Source organism: Aquila chrysaetos, chromosome 18 (assembly GCF_900496995.4).
Source record: "Aquila chrysaetos chrysaetos chromosome 18, bAquChr1.4, whole genome shotgun sequence".
NCBI lineage: Eukaryota > Metazoa > Chordata > Aves > Accipitriformes > Accipitridae > Aquila > Aquila chrysaetos.
This window is the reverse complement of record NC_044021.1, coordinates 26,700,271-26,716,517: the sequence shown is the minus strand read 5'-3', so window position 1 is coordinate 26,716,517 and position 16,247 is coordinate 26,700,271. Positions and strand designations below refer to the sequence as shown.

At 41.3% G+C, this 16,247-nt stretch overlaps 1 protein-coding gene across 4 annotated transcripts in view; it reads right to left on the bottom strand.

Annotated features, from left to right (window-relative positions):
• The window catches only part of ICE1 (interactor of little elongation complex ELL subunit 1), a 35,485-nt gene extending 20,405 nt beyond the window's left edge, over window positions 1-15,080 (bottom strand). For 2 of the 4 annotated variants that reach the window (XM_030041759.2, XM_041118299.1), the window contains exons 1-12: window positions 14,950-15,080; window positions 14,065-14,123; window positions 12,458-12,492; window positions 11,995-12,013; window positions 11,088-11,199; window positions 10,012-10,088; window positions 4,931-4,968; window positions 2,958-3,040; window positions 2,644-2,683; window positions 2,498-2,557; window positions 710-799; window positions 573-626 (exon numbers count right to left, since the gene is read on the bottom strand). In XM_030041759.2, the coding sequence (XP_029897619.1) occupies window positions 573-626; window positions 710-799; window positions 2,498-2,557; window positions 2,644-2,683; window positions 2,958-3,040; window positions 4,931-4,968; window positions 10,012-10,088; window positions 11,088-11,199; window positions 11,995-12,013; window positions 12,458-12,492; window positions 14,065-14,123; window positions 14,950-15,039 (757 nt within the window). In that variant the 5' untranslated portion in view covers window positions 15,040-15,080. The remainder of the gene's footprint in view (window positions 1-572; window positions 627-709; window positions 800-2,497; window positions 2,558-2,643; window positions 2,684-2,957; window positions 3,041-4,930; window positions 4,969-10,011; window positions 10,089-11,087; window positions 11,200-11,994; window positions 12,014-12,457; window positions 12,493-14,064; window positions 14,124-14,949) is intronic. The other 2 variants (XM_041118298.1, XM_030041762.2) reach the window with 1 other exon arrangement.
• Between the last annotated feature and the right edge of the window lie 1,167 nt (window positions 15,081-16,247).

The window sequence follows — 16,247 nt, the reverse complement described above, 5'->3', positions numbered from 1 at the left end:
CAAAATTAAAGCTATCACCAAATTATATGTTTTGTTTCTCTGTATGACTGTCTTTTAATATGAAAATTAATGCACCGTTATCTATTATTATTCAGGCAGGAATGAATGAAGAAAATGGTGGTAACAGCTTCTTAAATTTTACAATCCAACTATGTTACCATGTGTTTGTTTCAGACTAAAAAGAGTGCTTGCATCCCGTAATTCACAGTATATACTGCAGTTTATAATGATATAATAATTAAGGTATAAACATGAGATGTGAGTTTTGACTACTTAGAAATAGTCAAAGCAGCTGATAGTAAAAGAATAGAATTTGATTTCTCAATTGCAACAGCAGATTACAACAGCTTTCCTTCAGGAGACTGTTCCAGTTTATTTGGCTGTTCAAATTAATATTTGCAATTATTTTCAAATATTCTAATCACACATGTACTTGCCTAGGCAATCATTAAGGAAAGTATTTAAGTCTGTCAAAAAAAGTGTCATGCCAACAGTACCCAACCTGATGATATCCTAGTAAGACTAAATTAAGGCACTTGCATATTAATAAATTCACATTTACTGGAACCTACCTTCTGTAACAGTCAGTCTTCTTTTTTCAGGCCATGCCTTATCCTGAATAGAAGCTGAAAAAATGTACCAGTATTTATTTTTGGTCAGAAAAAGAGACCACCTCAAGAAAATTTCAAGACTTTGCATGCCATCTCACCCAAGACAGGATCATTTTCCTGATTCTCTCTTTTTCCTGTTGCACTGTCAATGCACATCCAGAGTTCTTCTAACAAGAGCTTTATTTTTTCTGTTAAAATAAGTATTTTTATAAATTGAGGAAAACTTCGATTGCTCAGAGAGCTAAGAATTTATGTTTCTTCATTTTTACTCAGAACACATACATGCCTACAACAAAATACAAAATACACACAACAAAAATTAAGACAAGGGACATAGGGGCATTTCAGCTTCAGAGAAAGAGAAATGCTAGATGCCACTGAGAGAATGGATCCTGTATTGGCCATAGCCACACAGCAGACTGAAGGAACCATTGCAGAATGCTTTAGATTTTCCTTTCTACAGTGAGGGTTGCAAAAAGTTGTAGCAGCACCCAGAGTAAAACGTAAAAACAGATTTGAATGTAGCATTAGTGAAATTAAACAGCTTTCTAAAACAACTCAGGTGACATGAACATAAATGGGGGAGGAAATCTTTTAGGAGAAAAGTATTTATATCACATTCTTTATGCGCACTCAGTAGTAACTCATCTTAGTCTTATCACAGAGTAACAGCACATTAAATATAGCTGAATTAATTATCAGGCCACAACTTTAGTAAACACTGTCTGGACTCCTAACATCACCATTGCTTGGTGATGCCAAATTACCTAGTTCCGGAACAAGAAGGGCAGGTAGAGAGGGAGAAACAGACCAAAAACTCAACTAAATACACAAGCACATCACCTACTTGTGCCAAAACTATCATCAGATCCAAAAATCATGAACTGAGACTATTGGTTTTGTGCCAATTCCATAATTCAAAGACCACTGCAAACTGCTACTATTTTATGAAGAGACATATTAAAAAAACCCTCAGCACATAAGCAGAAAACCTGCCAAATTTTCCATGACAGCTATTAACAACAGTAACAATTTCTCATCAGTAATAAAGCCTTGCCGCTATTTGAAGTTCAAATTAGAGTTCAGTTCTTAATTTTCCCATTTTGCCATTAATTAAAAATTAAAGGACTAAATTGGGTACCAATTTAGTACAATCCAAAAGGCAGTAAAAATATACCAAGACACACAAGAACTGGCAAGGTCTACCTTTTTCAGAAAAGCTTAATTTTGGCAACAAACTTTATATACAAATATTGCAAAGCAAGAAATAGAAGAGGGAAGTTCTTCTTTTGCCTGAAAACTGCCTCCAGAATTTCTAGAGAATTCAAAAGCAATACCAGTATTTTAAAAGACTGCAAAACTGCAAAAAATAAATGTGCTTAAAGTTTGGCCTCAGTACTTTAGAAGAAGTTTAGAAGGAATTTGCTCCATTACACAGTTAGATTCAGATAAAGTCAATAGGATAAGAAACAACTACTTCCACTTGATTTACACAGCCTCACATAGAAATTGTAGCAGATTACACTCCTATCTTGTGTCTTTTGCTTTGCATGCTTCATGATTTCAATGAGCTTCACAGACAATGGGATTGTTTGTATTTTTCTCAGTGTTTGCATTCTGTTTAATATTTGCACATCAATTGACTTCACATACTCATGGTGTAGACTAGTCATTTTAATGACTCAAGTATTTTCCTTATTGCAAAACTAAAAATAGTAATCTATTACATTAGTCCTTCATCAATGTAACATATCTGTATCAACCACATCTGCTCTTACAGCATTTCTGTCAGTATCCTCTGTTTCCAAAAACGCAACTCCAGAAGAGTAGCAATAAATTCATAATGGTTGGTTCTGCACAGAGAAGGGTCTTGCAAAAAATCTTACCTTTGTCTATATCTGTTGTAAGATCTTCACTTGAACTCTGGGTCTCCGCATGCTTAACTATTAAAAAGAGGAGAGGGGGGAAGTGAAATGTTCAAATGGAACAATACTACACATAAATCTGAAGGCAATTAAAGGTGAACGCTTACCTTTTCTGCACTTCTCTTTAAGTACACCATCAAGTTTTCCCTGTTAAAATTAAATAATACTAATTTTTCATGCCATACGCAGTTTGTAGAGCATCTACTCTTAATTAGCATGAAATCTAAATCGGCATTTCAAAGGTCATGCTTCAGTTGGAAAATTTCTATATCTTAAGGTGAATTGCTATGTTTAGTTACTCAATATCCCCAACAAATGTAATTTTACTATTTCAGTATCTCTATTACTAGTAGCTTCCTTCCCCCCGCCCCTGCAAGAAATACTAAAAGAAGCTTCATCCAAAAGACCAGGAAAGCCTTACTTGTGCCTTCTTTAGCTCCTTTTCAAGCCTTTTCTTTTCAGTTTTCAGTTGTCTGAAGTCCTGTGTATGCTTTGTTGCAGCCTCTTCAAGAAGGAGAACGAAAATGCAAGTTAGAAACTACAATATATAAGGGACAACTAATTTCAGTAATATTGGTCACCAGTTTTCAAATCAAATTACCAGAAAAATAATATAGGTAGTGTGAAATACAAATCTACCGAAGTTATATTTTGGCTCATTTGGACAAAAACTCATGCATACAAGTATGTCATATTCCACTGCATAATTACTGTTCTGAACTACTGAAATACATTTATTAGTTTTCTCACTTACATGCAAGAATGAACAGTGGGTCATATTGTAATGATACTGTACTGTAGAACAATATACAAGTGAAAAAAGGGAATAAAATTAAGAATGAGGTGCAATGTTTTTTTCATGCGTTTTATTCTCTTATTTAAAGGAGGGCTCTGGTTCAAAGATGAAACACTACAGCCAACTGCATTAGAAAGATGTAGATAGCACTCAAGACTAAAAATCAGAGGAGTACCAGATCTCTTAATGTCTAACACACCTGGGAAGAGTGCAGATGGATGGGAATCAAGAGTACAGGGCAGGGAAGTGAGGGCTGAACGTGAGGCTCCTAGGGAAATTCTCAAGCGAGAGAGATACTTGAGAGAGCTCCTGAGAGATCAGCTTAGTGACTTATACATGGACAGCAGAGAAAAGACAGATGGAACTTGCCTGCTGATCAGATCATGTCACAGAAGAGGGCATATCAAAAGAAAGAGCATTAGAAAGGCAGCTCAGGTGGTAGTTGACAAGAAACAATCACAGGAAAATTTCAGATTGACAAAAGATACCAGGCTAAAATACGGGGTCTGGGATATTTAGTGAACACAGAAAAGAACAAAACAGATAAACTAGTCACTCAAATTGGACTTACTGCAAACTATCTCACAGTATTTTGTTCTAACCCTGCCAGAATTTGAGTTTTGAGGGGCAAGAGGGTATAAAAACCTTGCTGCCACATACTGGAACTCCAAAATGCTCATAAAAATAAACACCCTGTACCTGTACTTTACAGTAGGATCTGTATCTAACACCAAGATACAAGTCACTCAGTTCATTGTACTTTAAACTGTGGTAAGCATAGCTGTTAGTGTGCCACAAATGGAAATATTTGCCTTGCCAACTAACAGTACAGCAAGTTAAGTATCAGAATGCTTTAAGCATATCCACCCCCTACTAGCAAAACAAGAAAAACAGTGTGGCACGAGGCCAGTGCTTTATCTTTACTTAAAAACAAAACAAACAATCTAAAACCCAATTGCCAGAATATTTAAAAATCAGAAAAAAAGATGTGTCAGGATCACTACATATTTAAATATGATCATAACCATGACTAGAAGAATCCTGCTAAGATTATAAGAACACTGTAGCACATGCCCTATGAAAACAGACTCGTTCAGCTAGACTTAATTAGCTTGACAGGAAAAAAAAAAAACACCAACAAAAAAAACCTTAGAAGGGATCCAAGAGCAGCTTTCCTGTACCTACAAGGAGGTATCAAGAAGATGGAACGAGACTGTTCAGTGGTACTTGATGGGAGGATGAGAGACATCAGGCATAAGTTGAAACAAGAGTTTCCAACTGGCTATAAGGAAAAGCTTTTTCACCATGAAGACAGTCATGCAGTGAATGAGGTTGCCTGGACAGGCTGGGCAGAGTCCATCCTTTGAGGTTTTCATGACCAGAAGTTCCCTTCCAACTTCATTTACACCATGTGCCTAAGATACTCAACAGAAAACATTCTGCAGGAGGGATGATTCAGAGACTAAGTCCCATGCATAGCACTGCCCTATCTTGCTCCTTGGGGCCTCAGTTAGAAAGTTGCAGTTACTTCTTTGGATAAAAAAGGAATCAAGAAATGGAGTAGGACAACAGCACAGCAACACAACATAGAAAGTTACCTTCAAGTTTCTTCACTTTTGTTTCCAGTTTCTTTCTCCTGTTAAAAAGAAGGCATTAATACATCATTTTTGTATAGAATTATGTTGCATGAAAAGCCAGGTAAAAAAAAAAAATATAGCCATTTCAGAGAAAACACTTCCTAGACCCAGGACCTGTGAGACCAACATGTCCCTGAAGTTGAAAACTTAAATCAGTAGCCTGTTGCTGACATTCTCACAGAAACAGCTGTATCTGTTACAGAGGTAAGAGTTTGCTCTTAAGAGTCAGTCCACTAATCCAGGTATATAAATATACCTTCAGCTACAGCCTGGAGTTACAAACACAACCTCAGAAAGCTGGCTTCTGGTTTTTGCATTTCTATGATGTAATGCAGACAGGTTAGTTTTACTCCTTAAAAACAATTAAGCCTTGCTTACAATCAATAAGACCTAAGCAATGAGATAATCAGGATTAGCCTTCAGGATCACTTACATCCCACAGCTTTTTGTTCAGACTATCCAGGTGTTTACTAAAGCCAAACCAAAACAAAAAAAAATTATGCATCCTGAACAATTTTAATTTCAGCATTTCCAACTCTACCTTATATGTAAAACACACACAGAACTGGAAAATAATTTAAAAAAGTAAACACTTCTATTACTTCCTTCTGTTAAACCCCAGTATCCCAGAAACAGTTTTTAAACTCCTGTGATAAGTAGAGGACTCTGTCCTGACAAACACAAGCTCCCAATGCTCACTGATCACTGTCACGAAGAACACAGTTCATCCATTCCTCATATTAAAACTTGTATAATAGATTGAGATTTACAGCCTAAGCCTTTCCGGATGTGTAAGCTTTAATCATCACCTCAGACATTAACTGGAATACATTTGAAAACCCACTCAGAAACAGGATGATTGACCACCTTTGGCATGGTCAGTATCAAAGCTTTTACACTATAAAGTCATAGACCAATGCTCTTCAGCCTCCTCAGCCTGAACAGGTTCATGCTTAACTCTCTCTATACTCAGATGATAGCTTTGACAGTGAAGGTGAGAATTTCAGAAAAAAATCCTCATAAAACATCTTTGCAGTTAAAAAAAAAAAAAAAGGTGAGGTGGAGGGTTGTCCTTTAGAAAATAGCAGGTAATGAACTCTCTGTAGATTATCTTCTGACCAACACACAGAAGTGCTGCATCTACAATGTATGGACACTGAAAGCAAGGACAGGCGACATGGGAAAACTACAGAGATGCTGTTCGCTATTGAAGTGAGAAGATTCGTGCAGCCAAAGCTCAATTAGAGTTCAAGCTGACCAGTACTCTGAAGGACAACAAAAAAGGCTTTTTAAAATATGTTAACAGCAAAAGGAGGATCAGAGGTAACACTGGTCCATTACTTGATGAGATCAGTCACCTCACAAATAGGGACGTAGACAAAGCAGAGGCATTTAATGCCTTCTTCATCTCTGTCTTCGATACCGATGATGGGCCTTGGGACCCGCCCGGTGCCATGTGTTGGAAGACCATGACTGGGGGGTTGATAAACTCCCAGCCAACTCTGAACTTGTCGAAGACTTTCTGCTCCAGCTGGATGCACATAAGTGTATGGGGCCCAATAGGATTCACCCCAGGATACTAAAAGAGCTGGCCAATATCATCGCAGGGCCTCTCTCCATTATTTTTCAACGGGCTTGGGCATCTGGTCCCAGTCAAGTGAAAGCTGGCAATCATTGTCCCAATTTTCAGGAAGGGTAAGAAGGAAGACCTTGGTCATTACAGGCCTGTCAGTCTCACATCAGTGCCAGGTAAAATTATGGAGAAGGTTATTCTGGGAGTTATTCTGGAAAGAGACAACATAGTCATTGGTCATAGCCAGCACGGGTTCACAAGGGGGAAGTCCTGCTTAACCATCTTAATTTCCTTTTATGACAAGGTCACCCATCTAGTTGAGCAAGGGAAGCCAGTAGATGTGGTGGGTTTTTTTGATTTTAGCAAAGCTTTTGATACTGTCTCCCAGCACACAGCTAGACAAGTCCATAATACATTGGGTAAGCAACTGGCAGAGGGGTCAGGCTCAAAAAGTTACAGTAAATGGGGTTACATCAGGCTGGCAGCCAGTCACCAGTGGGGTTCCCCAGGGCTCAATTTTAGGGCCAGTGCTCTTTCATGTTTTTATAAATGATCTTGATGCAGGAGTCAAATGTACATTAATAAGTTTGCTGATGATAAGAAATTAGGAGCTGTAGACTCCCTAAAGAGTAGAGAGGCCTTACAGAGCGATCTGGGCAGAGTGGAGAGCTGGACAATCACCAGCTGTATGAAATTTAACAAGACCAAGCGCCAGATTCTCCACCTGGGACAGGGTAATCCTGGTTATACGTACAAACTGGGGGACAAGAGGCCAGAGAGCAGCCCTGCAGAAAGAGGTCAGGGAGTCTGGCTTGATGGCAAGTTGAATACGAGTCAACAGTGTTACCTGGCAGCCAAAATGGCCAACCATGTCCCGGGGTGCATCAAGCTCAGCATAGCCAGTCAGTCAATCGAGGTGATTGTCCCACTCTGCAGTGGTGCGGCCCCACCTCGAGCGCTGCATGCAGTTTTGGGGGCCTCAGTATAAGAAGGACACCAAACTATTACAGTGTGTCCACAGTAGGGTGACAAAGATGGTGAAAGGTCTCGAGGGCAAGATTTATGAGGAGAGGCTGAGGTCACTTGGCTTGTACAGCTTGAGGAAGAGAAGGCTGAGGGGTGACCTCATCACTGAGGGGTGACCTCATCGCAGCCTACAACTTCCTCAAGGGGGCCATCAGAGGGGGAGGTGCTGATCTCTTCTCTCTGGTGACCAGCGATAGGACATGAGGAAACGGAATGAAGCTGCGTCAGGCGAAGTTCAGATTGGACATGAGGAAAAGGTTCTTCACTGAGAGGGTGGTCGGTCCCTGGAACAGGCTCCCCCCAGGAAGCGGTCACAGCACCAAGCCTGTCGGAGTTCAAGGAGCATCTGGACAACTCTTAGTCATATGGTCTAGTTTTAGGTAGTCCTGCGAGGAGCAGGGAGTTAGACTCAATGATCCTCATAGGTCCCTTTCAACTCGAGCTAGAAATGTTGTGATACAAACAACTAAGAATCTGAATAACCAGACAGCCACTAAATGCCAACATTTACCATTGCAATGATATTTGCAGCTGAAATAGTTACTTTCACAGGTACAGTAGTATGCTGACTAACATCATCAACACACAATTACATTAAGAAAAAAAATAGGCAGTAGCTCACAAAAAGCAAGGCTTGTAGATGATGCATTTGGACAGAACCCCTCTTACACTATCCAACCCAAGCTCCTATCTGATCTTGAAGATGCATGCACAACTGTGGCTGACAGAAAGCTATGCCAACAGAAGTTGCATCCAGAAGCAGAATACATCAGTGTTATAATATACCCAAGCTACAAAAAACATAATGTGGTTATATTTGTAATACTCAAAAGTTGAGAAATATAAACACAAACAACAACTGTGTGTGTCGTATTTATTTCATCCTTAGAGAGAATGTGATCTTTTAATTTAAATGAGCAACCTTACTTCTGGAACAGTCTAACATTTTGACTACTTCTTTCAAAGCTTGTCTGTAGAAGCGATTTCATACCTAAAACCTTCTTCACAGTGGACACAGACTCAAGTTACCACGCCACGCTTGTAAATATTCAAAACTCAACCAGACAAGGTCCTGAGCAACCTAACTTTGACACTGGTATATGAAATAAGTGCAATCTGGCAGAAGTGACAACAGCAAGTGACAACAATGCTAGTCTGCTTGTACAATCTTTTGGATAATAGCAGCTTGCTGCTGTGCCTGTGAGTACTGTATGTTTCACAAGCCAAAGATACTAGGCTATCTCATTTGAGAGATGCTTCAGTTGATTATCTCCATGGCCCTTCGTTGGACTCTCTCCAGTATGTCCATGCCTCTCTTGTACTGGGGAGCCCAGAACTGGACACAGTACTCCAGGAGTGGCCTCACCAGTGCTGAGTAGAGGGGAACGATCACCTCGACCTATTGGAAACACCAAAATAGCTTAGGAACACCAAAGTTAAAAATGATAGCCAGTTTACAAGGAAGGAAGTAAAGAGTCACCAGTGGGAGTCCCATTGGGATGTGTGCTGGAACACATCAGAAATAAAGGCTGACTATAAAAAAGAGAAGAAGGGTCTTAGAATTCCAAATCACTACGGAGCAATCATTGGTGTTGATAAATGAAAAGTGATGCACATGGAGAAAAATAACCACAACTACAAAGTCACAACACCCAGCTGTATATTAGCTAGTTCTCTTCTGAGAGCATAAGTACCTTTCCATACAATACTGAGAAGTCACAGTTCCCCAGTACAGGTGATTTAGAGGCTAGGAATATAACAGGGTTAAAAAGCAATTAGACAAATTCATTAGAGAGTCCATCAAGAGCTGTAAGACATAACAACACACACATACGCTCCAGGCAAGGAAGCCTTTGAGTGACTGGTTACCGAAAGAACAAACTTTGGGAATTACCAAGGCACAGCTTCACAATATTCTGTACTATGGCAGCAAAAACGGCTTCTGCGTTTTTGGTGCCAAATCCCTCCTGCCCATTTCTTCCAAATATGGTGGACAGTTCAGGGCCTGCTGAGCTGTTTCTTTAAAAACACTTATTTTAAGGACTGATTTTAAGTGCAGATCACTTTGGCAATATCATTTATATATTGGCCTCAGAGACTTATCACCACAACTGCAACGGACTGCAATAACAAAAAGCCAAGAACCACTTAAAACTGGAGAAACCACAGCTGCTTCTCCAACCTCATCCTGTTCTTAAAAACCTTTGCTAAACAACCACCAAAAGCCACTTCAAGACAGGATAATAATTAAACTAATACTACCTTCCAGAGTGTTTGCTACAAAATTTAAGACCATTCTTCCATCAACTCCCTGTTTTAAGAACCCATAAGCATAAAAAGTTTAGCAAAATGGAAAGCGTAACTAGGTAAGGTACAAGACCAAGTTCTGGAAGAGGTAAGAGGGGGGAAAGGAAGGGTGTGAAAAAAAAGCAGCATCACTCACACAGCATCACTGTTTACTATTTCTTCTTTAATTTTAACATATTCCAGTTGACTCTCCCGATAAATCTTGAGAGAACTCTGTGGAGAAGGAAAGCACAGTTAAAGTATGTTCTTACTGAGGGCAAAAAAAAATAGATGGCAGACACTTTACCTATTCTAATGAAAACAGTGCATAGCCAAAAAAGTATATTCAATGAGAAAACAAGCAAGCTGAAGTGTCAGGTGGTTCTTCTTCTTTAAAGGCAAAAGTTACAACAAACAAACAAATAAATATGTATCTATCTATCTTTTGAGTATGTGCCTCCAACACCTACCTGGATAGGAACTCAAAGGGGAAGTCAAAAGCATAACTATTATACACCATACATATAATCCTGCTTTTTCTGAAAAAGTGCCATCAGGACATCAGCTACTAATGCTTGCTGAGGGAAGAGGATTTAAAAACCACTTCTAACATTGAAGAAAAACTAGGTACAGTGACAAGACAAATGTTAATATCCTACCTTGTACCGGCATGAAAAAAAACTACAAGAAAGAAGGTGGGGTATTTTTTTCAGAAATAATAGTTAATGTCTAGGAAATACGTATATTTATGCAACTTGAACCGCCAAAACTTTTATTCTGTAGACTAAATCTCAGCTAAGGGATGGGAGAGAAATTAGGAATAAACTCAAGTAGCTAATAACGTAAAAGCTTATGTTCAAAACGGTAACAGAAGCAAAATCCTATTCTGCATAGACCCTCTTTGCACCTTTTTAATAGTACAAGTTCTAGAGAGTTCAGTAATCTAATAAGATCAGAACAGAAAATCAAAGGAATTTGAATGTATCTCCTTCCTTCCTAAATAAGGAAATAAAACCCAAATAAAAAATCATAGGAACTACAAAAGCCTGAACTTTTTGCCTACCTGAAACCTGTTGCCATTTAATTAATTTCACCTAAAACCAGAGCTGCCTGTCCCAATGAGTTGGAAATAACAAGTAGGCTCATTAAAGCCCGCTTCATTAAGATGAGCATTAAATACATACATTTCCTTCAACAGAGAAAGTGCAAGTTATTTAAACCTTACAAGCACACCTTTTTCTCTTCCAACTCTGCCTTCAAGGAACCCAACTCTTCCTGGCACTTTTCCAGAGGCAGGATTTTCTGTAGCATCTGCTCCACTTGGCAACGAAGAGCAGAGATCTCTCTGAAACAGGAAGTGTAATTAAAAAAAAAAAGGTGCCAAAACCATGGGTACTTTCAAACTCAATGTTCTGATTCTTCAGGCAAGTGTCTGAGTATTTTGCTTTCCCCTAAGGAAAAGTGCTGTGAGAGATACCCAAAGGCTTTTAAGAGTCTATGCATTCTCATTTTTCCATCCAACGTTTTACATTCAAAGAATATTCAAGATCTTATTTAAAAACATTAAGCCGAGCCTAAAGCTAGATGCAAGCTGATGGCATATGCCACACAGGAGTACTGCCCAGCTGCCTACACTGAAGCGTCAGGTATAAGTGTCTCTACATAGGTAGCGCTGTGAAATAAGAACAGAGTCCAACTGCAGGATTTTTCGGCAGGCAGGATGGAGTCTGTAAAGATTATATGCTGCCTCTTCCTCTATAATCAAATAGAGTAAGCAAGAGCACACAGCCACCACTCTAAGACAAAATGCTTTATACAAATAGGGCTGCTCCAAATACACTTACATTTAACCACCACCAAAAGATGAGCTATGCATCTCCACTAGGTCACTTTAGACTCCTGTGTAACACAGGGCCAGGAAAGAATTTCACACAGGTAGTGTGGAAGAAGGACCGATTTCTCTCCTCAGCAAGGGTATCTTTGCTAACTATGGCCTAGGAAGCATGGTAAAAGAAAGGACCATATTAAAAGCTCAGCCTAGACCCAGGGCTGTTGCTGTTACATCCATCATCAGACTCCTAAAACCACCCAAGACACAGAGAACACAGCATCTTTAGTAAACAGTTTAAATCAAACTTACCGTTCAGCAAATTGAAGCTGTAATCTCTTGTTAAGGTAGAAATTAAAAACAGTTTATCAAACATCCTTAAGTATATTTCAATACAATCACCACTTGCAAAGAAACATCCAATAAAGACTTCCACCCAAAAAACATAGGGCTTGCAGAACTAAGTGTTTAATTGAAACGTTTCAATACGTTTGAAGCGAATAAGCAGAGCTTCTGTTACATGAAAAAACTTGAGTCATTCTCAGCAACACAGATTTCAAATAGTCCACATTAAGCCATATATTACACACAGCCAGACCTTAAGTGATTAGTTTTAGTTCCAAAGCCCCACTTTCTTCACAAAGCCCATCCAGTCTCTTCTTTACTAGAGGCATCATCTCTTAACTTAAACCTTAAATAAAAAGACTCAACCCGTCTTATAAAAAATGTTGATATACTAATTCTTTAAGCACACTAATAGAAAAGTAAAGGATATCAGTGCATTTCTGTTGATACTCTGTCAGCAAACGACTGCAAGAGAAAGAAAAAAGACATTACTAATTTTCTCACCTGATTTTGACAGTCATGTCTTAGGATACCTTTCCTCTTGCTTTACAGATAAATACAGAAAGTGTACGATGGTTTGCATTTTCTGATAGCAGTCAATACAACCCTTCTATTTCATTAAGCCATTCAAACCTCAAATCAGGCTGCTTTAAAACAGAAAAAAAAAACCCACCAACTGGCAATTACATTAATTTGTAGCCATTAACTATTTGCAGCTTTAAAAAAACCCAAAAACCAAACATTATTTGATATGTTATGTAATATACATATAATAAAAAAATATATTTACAGTCACAAAATCATATCCTAGTTCCCAAACTTTAAAAGATGTTTTCCTAGCAAAGAACATATAAATGTAAGAAAAAATTGTTGAAAAGACCCAAAAAGGCTTTCATCTTTACACTATTCTCCTAGCAGCCGGAAGAGGGTAACACTTACTCTGATCCAAGATGTACAGTGGGCCACAGGACAGCACCAAGGAAAGCTATTCTCTGCTTTCCTCAAAAGTTATGGTTTTGAAGAATAGAGAGAAAAAGGGATAGGAAAGTGAAATACTGTAGCAGTTACTCCAATACAGAGGGGGCTGCATTACTTTCTCTTGTAACAGTTAAGAGTAATCAAGCAAGGCAAGAAAGAAAGGGGCTGAGCTGCAAGTAGTTAAAGAAGAGGTAATTCCCACAAGAAATGTATGCACTGGTGGAGAGAAGAGGGACACAAAGTTTGGAGGTAGGAAAAGGAATCTATGGGCCTAGAGTAAAGGAGCTTTGAAGAAAAGGGTCCCAGTTAAGACAGTAAGGGCTCTCTCAAATACTTTTTGGAAACTAGAATGCAGGAGTGGAATTTAGATTCACCAAAGCCAGACCGACACGTATCTGGGACATGGTACAGGAGAAATAAACCATTACAATTAGGAGACACAGCAAGGACATTAGGCCATAGCATGGAGGTATACATAACATATCTCAATACGTTATTCCATACAATCATATGTTGATGGTTATCGAGAAGAAGTGGAAGCAATCACAGATGAGAAAGCAAACTATGAGAAGCATTTCAGAACCTTATTGTTCTGACCTATGTTCGGCCTCACTTTTCATATTCTGATATTTAATGCCAACAGCATTTCACACCCTAATGCTCAGACTAAATTCCTTTGAAAAGGTTCGTATACACCTGTGCACAACTTTTAGTTCTCATACTATATTCTTCAAAACAGAAAAAAATGAAATAAATCTCTTCAAAGAACTGCCTCTGCTAGTATTTGTAATAACATATAAGCTGTTATAGCTAAACAATATAGCCCTGTTTTACTACAACTACACACCAATGTTTTAGGGCATAAATTAAACAAGTCTTACAGTCTAGATTTAGGACCTATTCATGAAGAAGTTACTTTCATTTCGAGGAGGACTTTGTTTTGTGCATTAATGAACATCTACATTCCACAAAACGTATTTGCTGCATTGCTTTAAGAACTTCAGAGCAATAAAAACCCAAACAAACAGACAAAAAAAGCACTTGTGCAATTGTACTTACTCTCCATCAATCATTTTTTGCTTCAGTGCAATTAATGCGGCTACATATTCATTTATATTCTGTAAGGAAGAGTCTCAAGTTGGTAAACAAGTTTCACCCCAAAAGCCAGTACTGTACACCATAAATAACGCCTGAACGGATTGCTAATGTTCTACACAACACAATAATCTGTCTTCTTTTTTTCAGTTCTCTTAGCGAACAAGTTACTAATTCGGCAAAAATACATTCGGGCGAATACACGTAGAGAATGCAGGCTCCGCAGGAAAGTATGCATGCCTAGACGAGGCCTTACTGCAAAAGCTCTTCAGACTTTGCCTTCGCGGTAGGTTATATACTAAAATCCCCATCACTTCTTCTCTCAAAACCAAATTAAGCTTTGGCAGCGTATTACCAAAACCCGGCATCTAGCTCACTTGAGCCGACCCATCTCCGTACTCCTTCCAAGCCCTCCTCCGCCCCCCGGCCTCCCGGCAGGGCCTTCTCCTCCTTTAGAGGGGAAACAAACATCGCCCAGAGCGGCAGGCTACGGGACTACACGCTCGGGAGCTCGGAAGAAAGGAGCCGGGGGACGACACCGCTTCCAGTGCCCGGCAGCGAACTGCGGGGGACACACGCCCGGAGAGCCGCCCGCAGACCCCGCCGGGCACGCCGCGCAGACCCCGGCCACCCTCCCGCCCTCCGCCCGGCGAAAGCTCTCGCCGCTGCCGCTCCTTTTACACAGCCCGTTCGCCGCATCCCCCGCCCCAGCTCCCGCCGCACCGGGAGCGCCAGCGGCGGCGGCGCCCAGCCCTGCCCGCCCTTCCCTCCCTCCCGCCCACCGCGGCCCCGCGTTCGCCTCCCTACAGCCAAAACCCGGCCCCGGGCGCTCCCGCGGCCCCTCGCTACCTGCTGGAGAACACCGCAGTTGGCGCAGGCGGGGCCGGCGGCGGCGGCCGCGGTCCCGGCCGGCGGCGGCGGGGTCTCCCCAGGCATCATGGTGACCGCCGGCCCGGCGGCGCCTCGGCCGCCGCGCCAGCGCCTCAGCAAGGACCCGGCTCGCCTCCGCCTCCTCGGGGCTGCCCGCGGGGCTGCCTGACTAGGAGGCAGCGGGGAAAGGCGGCAGAAGGCGCTCTCGGCGGAGGCCCGGCGCCGAAACGAACGCCTGCTCCCGCATCTCCAACGCCCTTCTCCGAGGACGATTTATCTTTTATTACTGTTATTATTATCATTTTTTTTATGCACCGGCACTTCCGATGGGCGCCGCCGCGGCCCTGGCGCAGGCGCGGGCGGGGCCAGCTTCTCTCGCCTGGGCGGGACCGCTGCTGGGGCGCGGCCTGTGAGGGGGGCGGGGCCTGTCCGGGGGGGCGGGGCCTGCCCGGGAGGGCGGGGCCTGTCCGGGGGGCGGAGCCTGTGCGCAGGGTGAATTAGTTTTTTATTCCGCTGATGCCGTTGGGCTTTATTTAGCGACCGGTCTTCGCAGCGCTGGGGCTGCTTGCACAACGTGTAGCCCACCTGAAACTTGCTCTGGCTCAGGGTTTATCCAGGCGCTTCAAATTGCTTTTTCACCCTCGTCTTCCTCGTAGCGTGTACGGATTCCTCTGGGGAGTCACTCTTCATCTCTAGGTCTGCAGAGCCACGTGAAATCTTCCTTCTCGCCCACAGCAGTGCGTGCAGCTGCACGGTTAACTGGACCCTGATGAAGACATTGCCGCCTGTAACTCCCGCATGAGTGCTCTGGTCAAAAAATATTTCAGGCTTTCTCAATCTTTCTACTTTGAGAGCTCTACGACAACATAATAAAATACTCATTAGAGCAGGAGTAGAGTTTAAGGGACAGCGTCACCGGAATGAATCGCTGCCTCTGGGGTGAGTGAATTTCCCGTGCGAGGTGCCCTTCCCAGGGAATGGAGCTGAGCACCGCTCAGTTTAGATCTGAGAGGCTGGGGCCGTGGTTCGGTCAGGTAACAAGGCGCTTAGTAAAGGGAGAGAGTTAAGAACAGAGTTCTGCAGAAAGAAACTGCGCTCTGTCAGAAAGAAGTGAATAGAGAAGATGTTTTCAGAAGAGTTCAGTGTTTCTTGTGACTGTTCGTGCTTAAGTGAAAACGTTACCCTCAAAATTGTGTTTTAACATTGAAGATGCCCAAATTTTCTAGTTGTTTATACAACTTCTATAAAAGCTCATAACTTTCAATGCTTCAGACTCT